Source organism: Akebia trifoliata, chromosome 11, assembly GCF_017979445.1.
Source record: "Akebia trifoliata isolate Shusen 1 chromosome 11, ASM1797944v1, whole genome shotgun sequence".
NCBI classification, from domain to species: Eukaryota; Viridiplantae; Streptophyta; class Magnoliopsida; order Ranunculales; family Lardizabalaceae; genus Akebia; species Akebia trifoliata.
The window spans coordinates 40,077,152-40,099,628 of record NC_141385.1 but is presented as its reverse complement, the minus strand read 5'-3'; the positions used below and the strand labels follow the sequence as shown (position 1 = coordinate 40,099,628).

Sequence of the window (22,477 nt, the reverse complement as noted above, 5' to 3'; positions counted from 1 at the left end):
TCAATCAGAAACTTCTAAATCCATTAAAAGTGATTTACAAATTATTGGTAAAAATTAGCGAAAAATCAACGGTCCACATTCTAAATCACTTTTAATGGGGTTAGAAGTTTTAGATTAGACTGATTTTTTTTCCAGATGATCTTCCCATCATAGAGATCATCCTCACAAAAAATCAGCTCAATCTAAAACTTCCATACCATATTTTGAAATTTTATTAATGTGACATTGTTTTTACATATGTTTTTTCAGATGTCCCTTGATCCCTTCCCATATATAGGACTGTTTTTTCAGTGTACACATATATCTATTTGTGTATCTACAACATGTTTTGTCCTATGTTGCGTAAAATTTTTGGATTGGACTGATTTTTGGTGAGGATGATCTCTACGATGAGGAGATTATCCTCACAAAAATTAACTACTTTTAAAACTTTTAACCCCATATTTATGAGTTGAAGAATCCTGGACCGTCCATTTTTTGTAAATCACTTTTGATGAGTTTAAAAGTTTCAGATTGAGCTAATTTTTAGTGAGGATAATCTCCCATCATAGAGATCATTCTCACCAAAAATCAGCTTAGTCCAAAACTTTTACCCCACATAAGACAAAATACGTAGATATATGTGTACACAGATCCTGACCTAGGATATATATATATATATATGAAACACTCGTAGCAATTTATTGAAAATTAAAATCTATATAATTAAGTTTGGCTCTCTCGTCCGTTCATGGGAGGGAACTATGTGAACAACCCTTCTTAGCCCTTTGATCTCAACCACATATCTCGATATTTTTTTTCCCCACATTACGCAACCAATAAAGAAAAAAAAAACCAAATTGATTTTGGGTTTACTTTTCTTGAAACCCTAGCAGAAAAAGAGAAAGAATCTTGAGTTTCGTTGTCCATGTTTATTCAGAGCTTGATCGACATTCATCTTGTCGCAGAGGAAGGCTTAGGGTTATTATTGCAGCTAGGGTTTCTTAAGAGATAAATCCAAAATTGATTTGGAATTTTTTTGGTTTGGAGTGTGAGGGAGTAAAAGCTTGAGATGTGCGGTCGAAGTCCAATAATTCTCCAATAAAGAATAAATCTTGAGTAAAACTTTGTTGTCTTTTCTCTCATGCCCTTTCAAAGGATACCTCAAGCTTTATTGTATGACTTACTCCCCTTCTTATCTAATAATATCCTCTAATTTTATTATTTTTTCTCTTTTACCCCTTTTAATTAATCCCATAAAAGATACAGGACAAGTAGAACGATAATGAAATTGAAATCAGGCAATATTTATAATTCTATCAATTATGTAACAAGCTTACTTGCAAAATTGTTATGGTGCAAATTGCATTTTGATGTGATTCAAGTGGTATGGGCTGTAATCTAGTTAGGTTCTTATGGGTTTAAGGGTGAATGTGTCAGATTTGTTTTGGTATCACATTTACTTAGAAATCTACATAAAACACTAATTCCAATACTTGATTTCGGTTCTGATTGGTATGAAATCTTGTGAAAAATAATCGATAATACAAATATCTTTAGTCAGTATAGCATCAATAAATTTTGAGAGCTACTATTGGCACCTCAACTTTTACTTATTACCCTCATAATTTATTTATTTTTCTATCATACCCTAATTAATGATTAAAACACACAATTCAAATATTATAAAAGTTGGGTTCAAGTTATTACTTCAACATTTAAAAGCATTATAGCACAACTTAAATGTCATAGATTTCAAATCCCAAGTGTGGCGTGTGTAGTGAAGTAATAAAATATTAGAGAGTCGAGGTCGATCCATGGGGGATTGGTGTGTATCTGATGTAGAAAAAAAATTAGAGATTAAATAAAAAATAAAAATAAGGAAAGTGAAAATCATAGAAGGTGGGGAGAGAATGAGAGAAAATATGGGAGATAAAGATTGGGAAGGAATCGTGGATGAAATAGGCGGTAGAAACATCTATAGGATGTGTGGAGCGAAACGTGTGTGTGTGTTTGTGAGAGAGAGAGAGAGAGAGAGAGAGAGAGAACAAGTGGGAGACAGTGGAGAGACAAAAATAAGGAAAGATAGAAAAAAACAAGGAATGAGAGAGAAAATGGGATGCTTTTCCGTGGGATACAGAGGATTCTCAAAATTTTGTCTTTTTTTTCTTTTATTTTTTTAACACTTGACTGAATTTTGCATATGCAAGTAACTCTTATACCCTTAGGTCAATCTAGTGGATGAGTTTGATTCGTGAGGGTTTGTAGAAAATATTCCCATAAAATTTATTTAATCAATTCATCATGCAAGGATGTAATCTAAGCTCATGTCTAACCATGGGTTACCCCCTAAGTAATGTTGAGTTTAACGTCTTCAATCAGATAAAAAGACAAACGAGAAAAAGAAGCCTAAGATTTTTTTTTAAATAAAATTAAAAATTTAAAGGTAGATGTTCCATTTCATTCTTTTAATGACCATACTTTATCCTAACAATGATTTTCAACTTAGATTAGAAATGCATAATTTAACAACCGATCAGAATAATCACTATAAAGCATAACCAAGAATCCTCCATCTTTACAAAAATATTTTCAAATATGTTCAAAGATTAATGTATAGATGAATCATCAAATACTGCACGAATCAGTTAATAATCAAACTCAATAATACTATGGTTTTGGATATTATAATTTCTCAACTAAAAATTGTTGTATTAAAAATAAAGTTCTAGCTACTGGTTCACTATTAAGAAACTCCAAAATAATTTAACTATGAGTACATGTGAAATCTGACAAATAATTAGAGCGTCGGTCTCCTAAGGTTAAACTTGTAAACACCAAAATGGCTAGATTAACTGAATGTCCAATTCAATACTAGGCTGATTGTCCAAGATCGCAAGATTTTTGTATGACCACATTAATACCTCATGGATTTAACTTTGATATTTCAGTTTATGCATTTTTTATTTATAATAACGACATTCACACCACATTTTTCAATGTCCCAAGTATACTTCGTACTTCCATTGCTTTTTTTCTTTTTTAATTCCAATTTTTCAACAAAAAAAAAATTCAATTCATTTTTGAACTTGAATAATAAACCCTTTTCAATGTACCTAGTTTAATTCATTGGTTGCTTTTCATAACTTATGATATCAAATTTTATTTTTTTTCTTTTCCCAGCCAATCAAGTGAACAAGTCAGTCATAGTTCATCAAACTTGATTTCTCCTAATTCATAAATTAACTGTTACTAAACATCTGACTAAATTTTTTATTACTAAAATCAACTTAAATTCTAAAATTTTAGTCAAATGTTTAGCGGAGTTCCAAAGTTCAATTATTTATAAAATCCTCTAAGTGAAAATTAGTAAAATGAATTTATCATTAAAAATCTTAGAATTTAGCAAATTAAATGTTTTCTCCATTTGTCACCATCATTCAGGATTTGAGAAACTCAACATATTTGTGCAAGCGGGGGCAATTTTTTTAGGAAGGAATGTAGCGGTCAATACTGTTAGACTAATGATTTTTAAACTCAACTTAACAGTGTGACTCAAAAACTCACCAACATGTCATACTCAAAGAATCGTAGATTCTTTCGCTCGGGATACACAATTGCAGATGGTAAGTCGATTAGGTTGGTTGTGTCCTGAGGGACAAAATTTACGATTTTTTGCCCATGTCACGTTGGTGAGTTTTTTAGTCACCTTATCAGGCTGAGTTCAAAAACCAATATTAACAAAGATGTGTTGCTAACAAGTTTTATGATGGCGGTCCACACATTTGCAATTCAAAAAGAAACGTTCATTTGCATCGAAAGGTCTTTTTCAATTTGGCCACCTTTTCCAAGATTTGTCAACCGTTTTATACCAAGTTCGTCAACACTTCGTTAACGACTCCTCAACCTCGTATTAAATTTTTGTTGACAAATTATCTATAGATGTGCTACTAACGAGTCTTAAGATTGTGATCCACACATTTGCAAGTTGAACAACTTTTCATTTGCACAAGAATGCCCTCACCTTTGATTCTTCAAGATCTTTCAACCATGTATGCCAAATTTTAAATTCTATTTATGACTTATAGGCCTTGTGTTTAGAGTGTGATCCACACACTTGCAACTTGAAAAACTTTCATTTCTACCAAAATGTCCTCTCCTTTGCATCAATTTGGCAATTTGGCTGACCTCTCCCTGAACTATCAATCGCTTATGCTAATATTGTCAACCCTTTGTTGACAACTTATGAACCTTGCATTAAAGTTTTTGTCAACGTTTATCCAAAAATAGTCTACCCATCAGAGGTTTAAACCATACACGATGAAGATATGATAAAAAAAGAAGTTGAGGACGTACCTTTGTAATGGTGATCAATGATATATGGTAGAAAATGTTAAAGATAAATAAATCTTTGCTCATAAAGTTGAAGAATCCAAACAAAAAGAAGGGTAAGAAGAATAACGATTGAATGCAAAAACAAGGAACTTTTGTGACTTTTATATATACTAACTCATCAAACCTTAAAAAACGAAAATTCTTATACTTCATCTCCTTTAAGAAGGAAGAAGAAAATGAAGGGAACTTGAAGATGTTTCAGTCCCACATCCAAACAATGAAGATGGAGAAGAAAAATGAAGAAGAAGATGAGCTTGCTTTACAAGCTCTAGCCCATTCTTCTCTTGGATCACACCACCGTCAAGTTATACAACATTGACTTAAATTTGAAGGACATTTTAATCCAATATTCCTTAGAGATGCCCAAAAGAAATGCAACCCTAAGAAACATGTATCATCCCAAGTAAACTGTGTGTGCATCAAACCTAGTTTCGGGTTAACAAAATCTTTAATTTAGTATGCAATTGTGTGGAGCATCAATCATTTGCACAAACAATTTAAAAATAAAAAATTTAAAAAGAGTTGCCACTTCCTCATTAGTTTTAACATGACTTAATATCAACATTGAAAGCCCCCCTCCTCATCTCCTCCCTAAAAACATGGAACCTCTACAATGGGGGGAAAGCTCAAAAGGAGATGAGATCCTCTTTGGAAGGTGGTTGCTTCTTTGGATCTTGTCCCCCACCAGATGTTCCCCCACCTTTCTTTCCGAAGATCATCTCATCGAGATCATCCATGATGTCATCATCATCGTCTCCTCCACGGGCTCCACCTCGAGAACTTGTTGGTTTCCTGATCAAGTCATATTCTTTTTCAACACGAGGAGAGGATTCATCAGGTTCAACGGTGACGGGTATCATTGCTGGCTCTGGCACAGTAGCAACTACAGAAGGCTTCTTCAGTTCTTCATACTTGGAGAGGACCTTTTGGATCTCGTCGTTCACATTCAAGGCCTCGAAGAGTAAGGCTTCGTTGTCACCGACTGTCTCAATGATTCTCTGAACTGTGAATTGGGATCGGCGGCACTGCTGTAGCAATGTGGTGGTCAAGTCATCCTGCCCATAAAGTTCAGAGGTTATCAAAACAGTTGAATGTATGCAAATAGAAGGCAATCAATAATGGATTATGCCGCAATTTACGTGTATGAACAGCAACAAAATCCTATTTTTGAGAGAGCTCATGTTGCTACACCCATAGTCACCAAAGTCTCCGACTTACTGATAAAATCAAGATTAAAAAGCGACTTTTTTCCTTCACTGATTTAATCACGACTTTTTTAATAATGCGTGACTTTTACAAACATCACGATTAAATCACGAATAATGCATAAAATAATGAGGTTGCAAATGAGAATGACATTGATTCGATGTTTTTGATATGTTAATGAATCCTAATTTGCGCACATAATTGTGGTCTTTTTTATATTTTGAATAGTATAAACCTTGAATATGTTGTGAATCTGTGGTTACTTCTTGTGGATGGATGCATAAAACATGGGAATTCTTGATTTATCACTATAGTTTAATATGGAACTTGATGATTTAACATGAAACAACCACTATTAGGAATAATTGCATGGCCCTAACCTAGCTCAATTTTTTTTTCCGATGTTTCCAATTTTACCGAATTTTCACCTTGCTGACTTATTCCCAAACCCCGACTTGGTGACTATGGCCCACATTGACTTTTTTATAACACTGAACGATAAAATTTAATATGGTGTCTTACCATTGTAGAGGCTCTTATTTGAACCTTCGTTATGGTGTATATACCCTTATTTGGTGTATAATGTAATTTCATTAATTGGCATGTAATAAAAAAAAAAGTTGGCGTGGCAAATGTATTTCATGGAGCTGATAGAAATTATACCTTATGATTTTAGGCTAGTACCTAGTCACTCATCATAACATGAATAAATAAGGAAGAGAACATTGAACTTATGAAATGATCAAATTACCTCCAAAGCATCTTGTTGTGGAGACGAGGATAAAACTGTTGAGAGAAGCTCAATACTATTTCGAGCCACATCAAATGTTTCCTTTGTCTGCTCCGCCGAAAATGTTTGTGCAGGAATATCACGAGGAATTTGTTCGCCTAATGTAGTAATTGATTCTGCCTCCGAAACTGATCGTTGTGGAGTAAATATTGGAGCTAAACTCTCATTGTCACGACCAGGGAACCGGATGCCTCTAGATTTCAAACTCTATAAAGAAACAATAACAAAAGGGAAAAAATATAAAAAATATAAAAAATATATATAATGAACAAAAAAGAAAAAAACTGTGACAATGACATGTACATATCTTTTTGTACTTGAAGCTTACCATAGATGCATCTTGCTTATGATAAGATACCATTCATCAAAAATGCTTTATTATTTATTCAAGAACATATTTAAATTCTCTTTAAAATTAAAAAATGCCTATTGACCAAAATAAAAAGCTTTCTGATTTATGTATTTTTTTTCATTTCTAAAAACATTTTCTTGAAATAAAAAAAACTCAAAAACTAATTTGTTGGATATAACCTTGAAGGGGGTGCTATCATTTTAAAGGAGTCTATATCTTAAGGTGATTTGTTACCAACTTGATATAAGTGCATATACCATCAAGGTATAAAATCTCATTTCAAGGCAATGTTTTGGTCAAGAGCAAAACAAAATGTACTCGACCGAAACATTCAATGTTTCATTCCAGTTTCAGCTGAAATCACGATGTCCCACTTAAACATTTCAAAACGGCACGAAACTTTGAACCATATCACGTGCCTACTATTCCACATATGATAGAATCATGAGCGGCTTTTTTTTTTCTGGTTTTTTGAATCTCATTAAAAGCTGTCCTCATGTATACGGTTGCAATCTCTAGGACTTAATGCCCACAACATGCACTATGCATTGGCCTTTCAATTAGAGGATTACTTCTTGCATGGGCAATAGTTAAATGTCCATTAGCTAGATTAATTTTCAACCCAAAAGGGGAAAAAATGGAAACCCAAACACCAGTAAAGCAGGTTCATGCAAGATCAAAGAATAAGATGAAATCAATGCAAACTATTACATCTCAGTCTTCATCGATACGAGCCTTAACATCACTGTTAAGTTGGTTATTTTCAGTGTTCTCTTACACTACTTTATTTTTTTTATAATTATAAGTTCTATTAATTATAAAAGGAGGCCGAAATGACCCGCCTAATTACATATGAACCAGCTAACATCACACAATCCTATACTGCTTTCAGAACTCAAACAAAGCTGGCTTGATTCTAAATAATTTCTGTGGGATCCTGGTATAAAATGCTTCTAAAGTTAAACAGACTTCTTATTCCTAGTTTGACAAGAAATACAAAGTAAATGACATGAGGTTTCATTTTAAATATATGGTAGGGTGAAATTTACACTGAATAAAGCGATTCCGCTTTTTAGAGATTTATTTCTCTTAGCTAGGATGGAACCACCAAAGGATGATTTATCTCCTAGTTCAGACTCCTTTATGTGATGAACATGTCTAATTTTTCCTCTTGTTCATGCCATTTTGTTTAGGGGGTTAAACAGTCTAGAATGATAAAAATTATTTTTTAAAAAAATAATACATCCCCCAGTTTGTACTGTATAGCATGAATTGTCCCATAGCTTTTGGAATCAAAATTTGTATAGATGCACCCATTTATATGCCTTTCAATTTACACAATAAATTTTCACCATTACAGCCCACTAGAAGCTTACAAAACTTTTCCTTGAAAAAAACGATTGAAAATAATTCTACTGCTTTGGATTTCTTAAAATGGTATAAATTTCTTACAGAAAATTTTTATATAATCAAGTCAGTATTTTGAAAACTTCTAATATAGTGTTAATTGATGACCCCAAAAAAAAAAAAATTATGAGCACCGTGAAACCTATCGATAAATACCATAACACATTGTACAACATGTTACTGTCAAGGTCTAAAATCTCATCTTGACGGAGACATCCTGAAACATTAAGAAATATGAGACAACCCAAAACAATCCTGAAGCATTCAATGTTTTGGGATTAACGTTTCATTCTAATCTCCGAGGCATTCTAAGATGATACAAAAGTTTAAACCATGAGGATCAAAGAAATTATACCTATCACATTATATAGCATATCGAACAATAAATTACGACGAATTTTAATAAATAAACATATATCAGGAATTAACTAATATAAAACATAAGTAAATAAATAAGATATTAAAAAAAAATTATACCTTGTAAGTTTCTTCATAAACAGGAAGATACCGAAGTTCATTGGCCGATTCGCCCCAAGCTTCGATCAAAATTAGAGCTTTGTTCCGATTGTTTACAACAGTCTGAGGATCATCAATCAATTTCACCATTTCATCGAGAACCCTCTCTGCAGCAACCTCCGCGAACGCCTTTTCACAATTCTTCACACAGGTTTCAAGCAAGACCAGTGCCAAGTACTGAACCCTAGGGTTCTTAATCATGATCCGCTTCTTGATCCCACGGATCAATTCGATGCTATTGATCTTGTCGTTGTTGATCGCATCACAGATATCGAGATTAGTGGCCCAATCTGGCTCATCCAACGCCTCCGATGTCGCGTCCTCGACAACTTTATCGGTTTGGTTTGGTCCCTGGAAGAGCTCCTTCATCTTGAAACTCATCGAACTCATCCCAGCCGTCATCTTCCTACCAACCTCAGCTCCACCGATCTTTAATCGTTCGCCAAAGGCGCTAACTTTCTCCATCAAATCGTCACTCATCTTTAAAACCCTAACCCTAATTCCCAATATCTAGGCTTTCAGAATCAGAATTACAACCACAGATAACTTCCAAACCCCTAACCCTAACCAAATTCCCAATTTCTACGGTTTCAGAATCAGAACTACGACCACAAATAACTTCCAAAGCCCGAACCCTAAATCCCAATTTCTAGGGTTTCAGAAGCAGAACTACAACCACTACTCTCCCTCCTGAAAACAAACCCAAATTCCACAGTTAAACCTTAAAAAGACAATCAAAACCCAAGAACTTCAAACAAAAGAGACTAGAACTAAGGGGCAAACCTGGAATTTTGATATAAAAAACTCCCTGAATTTGCAGGGACACTCGCTACGATGACGATGCAGAGAGTTTTTATGCGATCGTCTCCTTGTTCTTCCTTGGAGTTGCAGACACATTGCTTCTCTTCTCTGTCTTCTATCTTTATATAGATAGATGCATTTGTATATTTGTCAAATTCTAGAACCGTTAATTACTTTAGATCTTCTTATAACCGTTGATTAGTCTTCGGGTCCCACTAATCGAATTGTTTGATGGAGTCTTCTAATAAAAGTAAACGGTCTGCATTCCAAATTTCCAATCCAAGTTTCCACCGTATGTAACAATGTATTGACTTACTTATGATCTTGTACGCCCGGTTACTAGTTTGGAATCCAACTCCCTCTTTTTCTTGCTAGCCACGTGGAAATTTGACCATTTTGATGTATGAATTCTGGGCCCACTTCTCTGGTGATTTCCAGTTTTTCATCATCGTTGAGTGCTTTTTTTTTGGGCCTGTGATGGGTGTAAGCCTACAGAATATGATTGGATCCAATCAAAATGAAGGTATGCCACGTGGCAAATAAGGATGATGAGAATAATTTTCCAAACCAACTTCCGAGGGTACAGGTTCTACACACGCGGTATCGGTCGGGTGGGGAGTCCATTTAGAGAAGATCCCAAATCCCAAAATTAGATTGCCCTAAACATCCTCATCTTAATGAGATCTCCTTTAGAAATTGAAGGGTAAAGTTGACTTTACGCTGTTTTTATTATTAAAATGCCCTTGAAAATGATATAAATAACTTCACCCACTCCCTTAGGAAAAAGTGGATTAGTTAGATTGATAATTAAAATGGAATTAGTTAGAGACAATGGATTTGGTGGTGGCACTCTTCTCATCCTAACTATGGTTGTGTATATAATGACAAAATCGGAGTTCGGGAATAATTTGATAATAGAAAGCTTCAAGAAAAATCGACAAAAGATCAACAACATCAGGAAAACATCTGATAAATTAAATATATATATATATATATATAATATATATATATATATATATATATATATATATACATTAAATGATGAAATAATGCTAAAAACAAAAATAATCAGTGCTTTTTTCAAAAATAGTTGATTAAATCAGGATTAGTCATGATTTTTTTGATAAATCAAATATATTTTTTTTCAAAAATTTCATGAATATTTTTAATTGTGATTTTATCGTGACTTTTAAAAAAAATCCAGCTTTTTGTCACTATGATCATGAATGAATCTAAGGTTCGAATGAATTAGGTCGATCTGGGACAAATCAGATAAGGATCAGGTTGGACTAAAATTTTATTTGATCTTGTTTTTATCAAATCTGAATCTTATTATTCAAATTCAATCTGATAATAGTATTCAAATTCAATTTGATAATTACTGGAACAAGTCTAGATTGAATCAAATCCTATTTAACATAAAAATAAATAAATAAATCTAATTAGGATTAACATTCTATCACACAACAATTTTTATGGGATCCATTTTATTATCTTTCTTCTTCACTCCATTTAATTTTACTATATTTTCTCTTTACTCTTTTAATTCATGTTTTATTATTTTTCATCTTTTACCCTTTAATCTAATCCTTTTAATAATATACTCCATAACTTTATTGTGTTCCAGTTTTTACCCCCTTAATCCCAAAGAGGACTCCCCCCTCCTCTTCTAATATAGAATAGGGGTGCAACTTGGTTCGATTCGGTTTGAGGTCAAATTAGAACCGAACCGACATAGGTCGGTTCTACTAAATAAGAACCAGAATCGAACCAAACCAACCCAAACCGAATTAAAGTCGATTTGGTTCGGTTCAGTTCCACGGATTGTAAATATTTTATAAATTATAAGTAATATTTTTTAATGAAAAAAAAAAAACATAAAATTTCATATAATAAATCACAAATCTATCTAAAAAAAGTCATTAGTTTATCCATAAAATATCACTAATCTATGTACTAACTCTTAAAATAATTCTTCATAATTATTATATACACATATATTTATTTATTGCATAGGGGTTCGATTATCGATTTGGTTTGGTTCTATACAAGTTTGATTCGAGAACCGAACCGCAACTTGTTCCAAACCGAATCAAACCACCTCAAAGCTATCGGTTTGGTTTGGTTCTCGGTTTGAACCGGACCAAGTTGCACCCCTAATATCCTAATATAGAGGGATTGAGATTTAATATTGCTAATAATCTTGAGCACAACTTTTAACTTTATTTATTTCTCATTTTATTTTCTAAGAATATCTCTTCAATATTATCGTCTTTCCTCTTCTACCATCTTTTTTCAAGAATATGCTTGAACTTTATATATTACATTTCCTCTCATCCCCTCTGCTCAATAATAACTCTCCAAAATTATTGTATTTCCTCTTCTACACCCTTAACCCATGGGCTAGGATCAACAGACCACTTAAAAAACTCACGTTTTTTGTCTCATATGGGTTATAAGTTTTGGAATAGACTGATTTTTTGTGAGGATGATCTCTATGGTGAGGAGATCGTCCTCACAAAAAATCAACCTATTCCGAAACTTCTAACCACAATTTACAAGTTGAAGAATTATGGACAGGCAATTTTTTGTAAACCCCTTTTGATGGGGTTAGAAGTTTCATAATGATCTAATTTTTTGTGAGGATGATCTCTATGACGAAGCGATCACCTCACAAAAAATCAGCCCATTTTAAAACTTCTAATCCATATAAGCCATAAAGCATGGGTTTTCTTATGGTTTTTTGTTGGCCGACTATCCTTTTAATTATACATATATTTAGGGACCTATCAGATTGGGTCATGATTTTTCCAAAAATTAATTCAGTAGGTTATCAAACCAGATCTTCATCGGACCCAAATACTTGATCTAGATCAAAATTATTAAATAAAAACAAATCAAAGTTTGGTTTGATCTAATCGATTGACAATCATAATCTTCATCTCCAAAATGTTGTTTAGATGAGGGGAGGACACATGCAAAGGATGTGGATTAAATAATAATAAATTTGCATAAAATAGTTAAATGGATGCAATATATAAAAATATAGACTAAATATTTACCAATATATAGTTAGATTATATTAGGCAATATTGAAAAGTCGTGGGCTATGAAGTATGTCATGCGAAGAAATTGGTGCTTTAAAAAATAGACTTAATTGATTGTCCAACCGGATATTGCAACAAAATTGGTTTGTCCAATAATTAACCACTAGTTTTCATGAGGATCATCCCACTATGGATCTAAATAAAAATGATTTAAGGATAAATTTATATATTTTTGAAAGATTTCAAACAAAAATCAATGGGAATTTTATCTATTAATTCCACAAGTTTGATTTCTAAGTTAAGGACGTTTTAAAAATGAGTCTGACTCTCCCACCTTTGTCTCTGTCACATTCGAAAAAACCCTAACAAGCTAGATTGACGGAACCTGAAATTTGCTTGAAATCCATCCCCCACGAAATGTTCGAAAAACCCTACACTATCGTTCTCTCTCACACCTTCAAAAAATCATTATCAAATTCCAAAACTCACCTGAAACCCAAGTCCTCTCTCACATTCAACCAAGTGAAGACCATTTTCAGACCAAGTAAAATTTGATATGAACTATATGAATAATTGGAGTACACAAATAGTAAATTATATTGTCACATTTCCTTTAAAAAAATTTTGCAGCCTCTTGGAATAATCTTTTGTGGATCGTTTGAATCGACAATGAGCAAAATCATTTACAAAATGGTAGACATGCCAAAATCACAAAAGTTGAACTTCCCAATCCAAGAAAAAACTCTATTGTAGATATTATCACAATAGTAACAAATGCTCGTATGTAGCATTATCTATTTCTTACTGGGATTCTCAATAAATCAATGAAGCACTTTCTCTAGTAAAAGTGGTCACTCGGGGAAGCTATTTGCAAATACGAATTCAATTATTGCAGAATTGGTGAATCGACCAAAGCATGACGTTTAGCTTTGAAATCAATGTGGAAAGGAAAATACTAAGCTCACTTCATTCGATACTGCGTTCAACATTGTGTTGACGTGGCAATGCACATATAACCATAGATTTTTGTACTTGTATCTTACGGAAATAAATCTATGGTTATCTGTGCACTACCACGTTAGTGCAGTGTTGAACACAGTGTCTAATGAAATCAGCATGGCACCAGGGTAGGCTCCATACAAGTTGAGGTCGAAGGGAAAATTCTAAAGGAGGCCTTTCAAATATATTAATAAAAATAAAATTAGTTATTTAATATATTTTTCTAGTGTTTTAAGATACAAATCAATTTCAATAACTAATAAGGTTAATCCACTTAAAAGCAAGAAAAACCAAATTAAACTCAAAATCGGATTTAAAAAATTATTCCTTTGACGATTAAAAAATAAAAATAAATAAATACTTAATTATGTGATATTTAAATGATAATAGATAAATTGAAAATGATAATGGAGAGAGAAATACATATTAATGGAATTTTCTTAATTAATCAAAATATTAAATTTATCTTAACAAAAATGCCCTCCTTGTGTCTAGATGATCCAAACTATATTGAATATTTGTTTAGTTATTTATGATGTTTATAAAAAGAAATTATGTGTTTGAGAGAGAAGATGGAGATCACAGAGTGTGAGAGGTGAGTTGAAAACTTAAGAAAGAAGAAATAAGATGAAAATAATAAAATTTATTTTAATTTTTTTGTAGACCTCCAACATACATGAATTTCGATATTTTATATTTTTTTTTTCGGCTCTTTTAATGTACAAGGGGAGCGGCCCTTAAAACAATTTTATTTAAAAAATTTGACCAATTTTTAAGGGATCTAAGAGATCTTCAAATATATTGTTTTATTTAAATTTTTTGAAAAACTTTCAAATTCGATGAAGGCTTAATGGATTGAGGAAGTATGAAAAGATATGTGTTAGTTACATACGGTTGACAATTAAGAAGGTATTTTCTTTTGATTTCATCAAATGTGAGGGAGAAATTGGTTAGGCCTGTTCTGTCGAATGTGAGAGAGGAGTTAGGTTTTAAGCGAATTTCGGTATTTAATTAGGAAAGGGTGTGGGTGGGTGGGGGTGAGAGAGAGAGAGTATAGGGTTTTTCAATCACGAGGGATGGATTTCAAGCAATTTTCGGCTTTCGTCGATCTAACTCGTTAGGATTTTTTAGAAGGTGAAAGAGAGAGTTTCATCCTGATTTTTGTGAAGGTGAGAGAGAGAGAGAGTGGTAAAAAAAAGAAAATAAAAGAAAAGAGGTTCGTCAAAGCAGAAGGTTATTTTTGTCAATAAAAAAAATGATTACTATAGCAAATCGACCGATTTGCTTTATTATTTTTAGATGTCCTTAATTTCTCAAAAATCAAACTTGTGGAATTAATAACTAAAATTTCCAATATAATATTGGTCCAACTAAATTAAGTCAAGGCAACCACTCTGACAAATTTTTTGTTAGATCATTAGTTCAAATTTTATTACGAACTTTGGAAGCAACGTAATGATATCTTATTTCTCTTTTGTTAACACAAGTATTAAGTATTTTTACATATTGATTATTTGAAAAAATACATTTCCTACTAGATTGAATAAAATAATGTGATTTTCCTAGAGGAAATGGAGATACCTTTGCCCTTTCTACTCCCATCCTACTTACGCATTTTGACCATTGTTACCATTTTCTCGTTATCCTTCAATTAAGGTTAGGGTTCCTTTTTGACAACCTAGTATTAAACATGAGGTTCGTAGAAGACTATCTTGATGAGCTTATCTATAGGAGCTTCCCCCCTCCCCTCCCCTCATCCTCTTATGGTGATTCTAGTTAAATATTTTTTTCTTATCTTTTAATTCCAATGAAAGTAATGATATGATTGTTTTCTTCAAATCTAGTTGTCAAATAAAATTTAGAAGATAGCTTCTATTGCCACACCAATTTTTGCTAAGGCCATCCTAATATGTATGCTAATTCTTAAGTGATTTATATATCAATAGCAGTGGCTTAGTAAAAAGTTGGTGTGGCAATACAATCTCTTTTAGAATAGTTACTAGAATCATTGGATTTTTGTCTAACACCAATCCCATATTAAGTCATAAAGATGTCAGTTGTGCCCATGGTTTTTAAACTCGGTATCTCGTCTCGTCTCGTTCAGCTCTAATACCTAGTCGTCTCGGACGAGTTTTCCGATGCGTTTGAGACGTCTCGTGAGATAAATAAAAAAATTGCACATGAGTCATAAAACTCGATCAAAAAAATGACTTTGTGAGTTGGTCTCATTCAACTCTGATACCGAGTTAACTCGGGCGATATGTCTCGGTCTCGGACGAGTTTAAAAACCATGGTTGTGCCTTGAAAAAAACAACTTATTGTAACGGGAAAATATGATAATGACCCCTCTCTCTTAGGCTCTTAAGATTAAGAATAGGACTCTCGGACTTTGGCTAGGGTCTTCTCAACACAATTGGGTTGGGCTGGAACAGCTTGACCAAGTTGATTTTTGAAGAAAGGTCATAGGCCCCCCCAATCATGGAGTCGAAGCATGTCAAGTTGTTGAGGGACCGAGGAGAAAGTGTAGTGTAGTCCGTTAAGCGGTGAAGTCTAAATCCACATCAACCTCAATTAATCAAGCCAAACCTTCCCTAGATAAAGTTGGTGGTAATTTTCTTTGCTCACCTTTTTGTGGATCACGTGTACAAAATTTTAGGTGATACAATTGTACATGAAGTCACTCTCACCACGATGATCACTTTTAAAATAAGAGAAAGAGTTCCACTCCAACATCATTACTTGAATAAAATACTTATTAAAGGAAAATAACGGGTGATTGAGCATCTTAAAAATTTTCAACTTGAAAATCAGCATTTCCAGATGTCATCAACATCATAATGGTGGGGTTTTCTACCACTAGTCTTCACAACATGACAATTGTATGACATGATATGTATATAGTTAGGTTCCATCAGTGGTAATACAGATAGAGGTAAGAATGGGATGTAAATATATATGTGAAATCCTTTCCTTACTAATACAAAAAGATTTTGAGCCTTCCTAAGAGTCGGTTTGCTCAAATGGATTACCACATCAAAAATCCAACACCGCAATCCTTTAAGTTTCATCGAAAAACTCATATTAAAAAAAAATCAAAATTTTTTTTTCTTTTGAACTAGATCCAAGGTTTTGAGAATGGGTGACTATCGAACTTTCACATAACTCTTAAATTTAAAAAAAATAATATAAAATAAGATTCAATGGTGAAAAATAACATCTTTTTTTTCTTCAAAATTTATAGAACTTCGTCATCTACAAACCTGAAGCATCGGATCATGTTTTTGGATGCCAAGAGATGAGGCCAAGGACAAAGGACCCTTAGCAAGGGTGAAATCCTTACAATTATATGCCCGACCCTACTTGACAATATCAAGACCCTAAGGATTGGACGGTTGGGTCAATGGGGTGCCCACCCAATTTACACCCTCACCTGTGTTAGGTAGTTGTGAGACTCCAAACTATACTACGAAGCACAAATACTTGAACATGAATCCCAACCAATCAGTCACTCCAAATACCCTTTGTGAGGTCAATATAGGTTGCTATGCAGGACAGAGCCAAGATTTTTGGTCAGTGGGGGTAAGTGTTAACCATGGTTGACTAACAATTTTGATTTTCTTCTACGCAAATGTTGGGCATGTCACAACAAATGATGGTTGGCAAATAATCTCTATAAGAGTGATAAAAGATTCCTACTAAAATCAATGGGTTAAATTCCTGCAAGGGATGCAAATACAGGAGTATCTCTAACATCAATCAAAATCGATGGGGTGGGTGAGGCTAAATCATCGATTTTTTATTATAAATATTATTATTATCAAAATGTTGAATAGAGATTGAAGGCGGAGGGCCCTTTAGTTATATTCCATTGAAAAATACTTTCCTAACTAACTTAGTAAGGAAAATCTCTGAACCACATAACCTTGTGGCATCCAAAAACATGATTTGATGCCATGAGGTTGTAGGGGATAAAATTCTAATAACTTCGAAAAAAAATTAAAAACATTTATTTTTCACCGTTGAATTTTAATTTTAAAATTGGGAGTTCGCCGTCCATTTTCAACACCTTGGATCAAGTCCAAAAAAGAATTATTATTATTATTATTATTTATCTTTCCTTTTCCATGAAATTTAGAGGGTTGTGATTTTAGATTGGCCAACGTGGGAATCCATGTGGACCAATATACCCTTAGGGTATGTTTGATTGCACATGAAAAATAAGGTGAAAAATCAATTTCCATAGAAAATGACATTTTTCAAGTGTTTGATTGCACATGAAAATAGAAATTCATTTTCCACCTCAATCAAAAAATCCACCAAAACATGAATTTCACTTTCCCTCCCATATGGGTGGGAAAATGAAATCCATCCATATTTTCCATCTCCAATTCTTCCATCCATACTCATATTTTCTTCTTCCTCCCTACCACTACCACCATCACACTAACCTTGCCATCGTCACCATTGCTGTCGTCGTTGCCTTCGCTGTCGTCATCATCTTTGGCCACCTTATCTTTTTCTCTCTCTCTCTCTCTCTCTCTCTCTCTCCTTCTTCATCCCTTACCTCAGCCACCACCACCATCACATTCCCCCTCATCTTCCTTACTTACATCCGTCACCACCATCGTCGTAGCCACCACTGCCATCGCTACCGTTATCGTCGCCACCACTACCACATCCTCCCCCTTCATCTTCTTCCTCTCCCCCTCCTCTCATCTTCTTTCTCATGATCCTCCTCCTTTTCTTATTCTTCTTCTTTTTCCTTATATAATTTTTTCATGATTTTATCCAAGTAAAATCAAACAAAAAAAATTGATTTTTTAACCCTACCTATTTTCCAACACAATTTTTCCATGGATTTCAAATTCCATAGAAAGTCACTTTCCATGCAATCAAACATACCCTTAGTAAGATTTGAAATCTTACTAATTTAGTCAGGCTAGCCTAGTTTTTTTTTTTTTCTTTTTATAATATTGGTACAAGTCAATCTAACCTACTTAGTAAGATTTCAAATCTTATTAAGGGTAACGAGCTCACACGTTTGTATTGAAAAAACATAATCTCATGCAGACTTGTATATGATGAAATACTTAGAATTTTGAAAAATAATCAAAAAAATATTAATTTTCATTGTTAAATTTAAATTTTAAGTTTTGGGAGTTTGGTAACCATCCATTTTCAACACTTTGGATCAAGCTAAATATATATATGGGTCGGGTTCGCTTGCCAAATTTCCACACAAACATCCATACAAATTGTTATAATTGTTCGATCCATGACAATCCTACGGTAGAGATTGGTTAAAAGACCCGTGCACTCATTGTTTCACTTAATATTTTACGAAATTGCAAACTCCTCCAACAGAATTACAAACACCACCCCGTGTCCAAGTAAAAAACGCAAACAGAACAGAACTCATCTTCTTCACAGATCTCTAACCCCACCAATATTACGAATGAACTGTCATCATCTTCAATTTCTAGAAGAAAGATCGAAAGCTTTATTCTCCAACTCATCTCGTCTTTTTCACTCTAACCCTCACCGACGAAGGTTTAAGCGACGACAACGATGAAGGTTCAGGTGAAGTTCACCCACATGAGGACACACTTTTTTGGTTCTCAAATGAGGATTCGCCTTGCAGAGATTAAGAATGCGACAACGGAACAAAATCTTGCTTTGAATTGGAAATGGGTTTATCTGGGTCGATTGATCTGGAGATGGTTTTATCTGGGTTGATTGAATTGGTGAAGATGGAGGTGAGGGTCTCAACAAGCGACGGATCCATGAAGAATGAAAAACTCCTCCATTGCTCTCCTCCCCTTCTTGTTGGTAGTCTTGAAGTTGAATACCCCTTCACCCCATACTACTTTTGCTTCCCTTTATCATTGCTATTTGTTACAACTTTCAAGTATACAAATAAGAAATTGTACCTCTGTGTACCAATTGTTTGTACAAATTACCCAAAGAAGAACAATAAGAGAGGAATTGAGAAAAAACTGAAAAAAGGTGATTTATATAGTTGGATTTGTTTCTTCCCATTTCGGTCCAAAAACACAACCGAACATCAAAACTCACAACATAATTATATGATTCAATCCCAAATAACAACAATGGACTCACTCTCAAACGAACAAATCAAGCATCAAAACCCCATTATCAGAACAAAAAATCAAGTTCATAAATGGAAAGTGTGTTGGACAATTTATCATCCTATTCGTCTAAAGAGAAAATTACTGAAAAATGACTTATTAAAAAAAATTTTGAATTATATTAAAAAGAAAATTATTTATATGCATTTTCATACCCAACCAAACAACCGCAAAACATTACAATAATGTTCAAGAGGATCTACCAAACAATCACAATGCAATTGACATGGAAGAGTGTAATAAAAAAAAAAAAAATAGAATGAAAATGCAAAACTTTGTATTTTACGGATTTTCGCGGAAACGCAGTCAGATCCTAAATGATTGTACGTACGTAACATAGACGCGCTAACTAAAGTTTGGTGTGTTAATTCAAGCTCTTAAAATATTAAAGAATTTTCTATGGGTGTACGTGTCCGTCTGTTGGCGCTTGACCCATCAAACTCGTTCTCCAATCCTTTTTATTGAAATATCCGTGAAAAACACCCCTTCAGTTTGTCTCTCCAATAAAAGTCAACCACGTGGCATGTGCGCAACCACTATGATCTAAAGAAGGTTTCCTAGTTTTGTCCTCCATTTTTCCCTTCCTTCCTGCGCTCTCTCTCTCTCTCTTCACTTATTTTAATTTTTCTTTTTCAAATAAATATTTCTTTTTCATTTTTTAAATCTCTATCTCGAACAACGAACTCCTCGATCCTCGCAACGAATAATCATCTCTGTTTCCTCAACTCAAACGTTACTCTATATCTCTCTCTCCCTCTTCAACTCTGCAACTAATTCTCCCTCACTGATATGAGCTCTACAGGTAACTATTCGAATTACGAGACATAGATCTAGGGTTTGGTTTCTACATCTTATGTTTCTTTGTTTCTTCTTGTTGAAGTTTTTGATATTTGTTACTGATTCAATCCGATTATTCATCTACAGATTCAAGAGAAATCGATTTGAGCTGAAAATCGCAATCAGTAGTTCTTATTTTTGGTTAATTTGATCAGACTATGTTGATTCTTTCATCGTCTCCGCCTTGTGTATCTATCTCAAGAGCTAGGGTTTCACTTCGTACTAGTTCTTCTTTGAAGGTTTCTTCGATTTTTTCGTTCAGCTCTAGAGTTCGTTTTTGTCCGTGTGTGTTGTATTCATCGAAGGTGAAGATTAGATCCATGGCAGAATTGTTGGAGGATAAGGAATCTACTAGGGAAAGAAGAAGCAAGTGTGGAAGTTCCGAGGCAGAGCTTGCTTCGGGTTCACGGGCGGAGAAGGAGCTCACCTCCAGCCATTCACGAATTCGGACATTTTTCGATGCTCGAAGTGTAGAAGGTTAGTGTTCTGGACTTTTTTTTTTCTTTCTTTTCATGCATAATTTGTTGAATCTATAGAAAGCAAACCAAATTGAATAATTTATTATAGTGTGTTTTGCACAACCCAAATTTTATTAATTTTTGTATCTATTGATAAATTGTATTTATTGAATTACTTCAAGATTTGGGGATGCCCATCTCCTTTTAGATTTGAAAACATGAGGTTTGAAGATCCAAATTATTTAGGGGATAGGAAATCCTAAACAACTTCCTCGAGATACGAGTGAAAAACATCTATGGTGGAGTGCACACCTCCACGTCGGCTCAGTGATGTAGGAAGTCACTCCAGCACGTATCTTTAGGACAAGGCTTTGATGAAGATGATGGGTTGGAGCTCCCAACTTTTTGGAAAAGGATTAAGGGGTGGTAGAACTCTTATTCATTTTAATGGTTGTTCAAGGAGTGTTTTCAAGAAGGAAGATCAAGGTCTTAAAAGGAAAGTTGAAGCGATGGAATAAGGAAAGATTCGACATAGTAGATAAAAAAGTGAGGGTTTTTATAGAGGAGATGGTGGCCTTAGATAAGGAAGATAATGGTTGTTATAGGATGAAGAGGTGAGGAGTAGGGTTCCTCTGAAATAAGAATATTAGAAGCGTGTTAGATTGGAAGAAGTTAACTGGAGACAAAAATCTAGATACTGGAGTTTAGTGGTCGAAAGAAGGCTAAAAGACTGCATTTTTTTTTTTTTTTTTGACAAGAGATGTAATGAGACTTTGTGCCAGTGAATGGAAAAAAGACGAAAGAATCAAGGAAAAAGTAGATAGATTCTTCTCTTGGTTATACACAAAACAATGCTCTTATAAAGTGAGTCTTGATAGTTTTTGGATGGAGTGACTTATTGAGGAGGAGGAGAATATAAGAAATAGTTGTATTTTTTAGGGGAGAGAGCTTGCGATTCATGACCTTTTATTGTCTATTTTGGGTTTTTTGTTCTTTTGGGGCAAATTGTATAGAGTTTTCGAAGGAATTATCTTTGAGGATTTCGTTGCAAGTTGTGATATGGTTTGTAATTTAGAGGAGCCCTAAGTGGTTCTTGTTACGTTTTGATAAGTTTGTATTTCGGGGCCATCTTGTTCCCTTTTCTTCAATAAAATTTCAACTTATAAAAAAAGAAGTTTCAAGAGAATATATGCTTTGACGAGTGCTCTAAAAGAACATTCGTTATTCTAATTCCTAAGAGGGAAGGAGCAGTTGAGATTAAAGATTTACTACTAAACAACTTAGTGGGAAGCTTGTATAAGATAGTAACAGATCCTTCAACATATAGACTTATAAAAGTTCGTTGTCTATTATCTCTTTCATTTTTGGATCAAGTTCTTTTTGTCAATGGCAGTGAGATACTTAGATCGGGGGATCTAGAGATATTCTATAAAGTATATGTCGAGAATGTTTACGATCATGTCAATGATGACCTGTAATCTAGTAAATTGGCCTGCGTTTTTCGTCATCAATTTCTATTCTTGTTAATGGATCTTTGGCTG

The 22,477-nt window shown here is 33.8% G+C and overlaps 2 protein-coding genes across 3 annotated transcripts in view; one reads left to right on the top strand and one right to left on the bottom strand.

Annotated features, from left to right (window-relative positions):
- Positions 1 to 4,803: 4,803 nt before the first annotated feature.
- Positions 4,804 to 9,585, bottom strand: LOC147391623 (TOM1-like protein 1). Its single transcript, XM_086457514.1, has 4 exons — positions 9,429 to 9,585; positions 8,607 to 9,335; positions 6,332 to 6,577; positions 4,804 to 5,429 (listed from the first exon to the last, which is right to left on the bottom strand). The coding sequence occupies exons 2-4, from the start codon at positions 9,123 to 9,125 to the stop codon at positions 5,001 to 5,003; spliced, it is 1,194 nt and encodes a 397-aa protein (XP_086313640.1). The 5' UTR covers positions 9,126 to 9,335; positions 9,429 to 9,585; the 3' UTR covers positions 4,804 to 5,000.
- A 10,630-nt stretch (positions 9,586 to 20,215) lies between these two features.
- ATS1 (phospholipid/glycerol acyltransferase family protein) overlaps positions 20,216 to 22,477 on the top strand; it is a 28,692-nt gene continuing 26,430 nt past the window's right edge. Inside the window, exons 1-2 of one of the 2 annotated variants that reach the window (XM_086458234.1) lie at positions 20,216 to 20,443; positions 20,566 to 20,955. In XM_086458234.1, coding sequence (XP_086314360.1) covers positions 20,637 to 20,955 — 319 coding nt within the window. In that variant the 5' untranslated portion in view covers positions 20,216 to 20,443; positions 20,566 to 20,636. The remainder of the gene's footprint in view (positions 20,444 to 20,565; positions 20,956 to 22,477) is intronic. The other variant, XM_086458235.1, reaches the window with a different exon arrangement.

Bases quoted from the DNA above. Each gene is read 5' to 3' on its own strand.
- LOC147391623 (XM_086457514.1), bottom strand. From the start codon at position 9,125: ATGAGTGACGATTTGATGGAGAAAGTTAGCGCCTTTGGCGAACGATTA. The intron at 6,578-8,606 runs GTATAATTTTTT...GTTTCTTTATAG, and splicing joins TTTATGAAGAAACTTACAAG to AGTTTGAAATCTAGAGGCAT. The intron at 5,430-6,331 runs GTAATTTGATCA...CTTTATGGGCAG, and splicing joins CACAACAAGATGCTTTGGAG to GATGACTTGACCACCACATT.